Below are 992 nucleotides of genomic sequence, written 5' to 3' on the forward strand. Positions count from 1 at the left end.
GGATATGAACACAAAGACACACACATTCTTATTTATATATATATATATATATGTATATATATATACATATATGATGAAAGAAAACTTTGAATGATTTGCCCTTGTTTTTTCTCGTCCCTTTTTGTATCATCTAACTCTCTGGATGTCTTATTGTTGCTCACAGTAGGACTGAACTCAGAACCATGTGTTCGGAAAATGAACTTCTTACTGCACCAGAAAACCTTTGAAAATGTTGAAATTTCGTAACATGTACAAGAGACCTCTTGCAGACATCCCTTTTTAACTTTGATATTATACCTTTTTTGATTCTTACACTTAATACTGTAATTTATAAGTGTATATGCTGTACGTTTTATTTATACAGATAAACAAATAAGTGGCAGAAATAGTACAATACTGTACTAAATGCTGACAGAATGAAATTTAGTGTCAGTATATTCTGAGATTATATCACAATGAAGTAAATATTGTCCAATCAGCTTCTCAATAAGTACTACTTTTACATAATTATTAGCATTTTGCTCATAGAATAGAATTTTGAGTGCTATTTACTGAGGAACCCTCTTTCCAAACATTCATATTGAAATAGCGTATTAACCCAGATTACTCTGTTTCCTCTTGTTTATTCCAAATAGATTTATTAGGCAATACATAATAAATTTATTAGGCAATACATTTTAGTAAAACAATAATTATGCCAATTTTTTAAATGTATTTTCTTGAAGCTGTGGAAGTACAATATGCTGAAGTAAGTGAGCACATATATTTGGAAATAAAACAACGAGGTAAGTACAAATGATATTGTTAGCACACAGCATGATCTTAGAAATTATCTTCAATGAAATATAAAGCTAACTATTATGAAATATACTATCCTCTAAATTTACCTGTTATGTGTATGTGTCTATATATATATATATATATATATATATATATATATATATAATATAAATAATATATAAATATATGCATATATACATACATATATGTAC

The 992-nt window shown here is 27.0% G+C and overlaps 1 protein-coding gene across 1 annotated transcript in view; it reads left to right on the top strand.

Annotated features, from left to right (window-relative positions):
- LOC106874055 (uncharacterized) overlaps positions 1-992 on the top strand; it is a 97676-nt gene that overhangs the window by 73315 nt on the left and 23369 nt on the right. Inside the window, exon 19 of the mRNA XM_052968304.1 lies at positions 726-785. Within this exon, the coding sequence (XP_052824264.1) occupies positions 726-785 (60 nt within the window). The remainder of the gene's footprint in view (positions 1-725; positions 786-992) is intronic.

The sequence above is a fragment of the Octopus bimaculoides genome, chromosome 5 (genome assembly GCF_001194135.2).
Source record: "Octopus bimaculoides isolate UCB-OBI-ISO-001 chromosome 5, ASM119413v2, whole genome shotgun sequence".
NCBI classification, from domain to species: domain Eukaryota; kingdom Metazoa; phylum Mollusca; class Cephalopoda; order Octopoda; family Octopodidae; genus Octopus; species Octopus bimaculoides.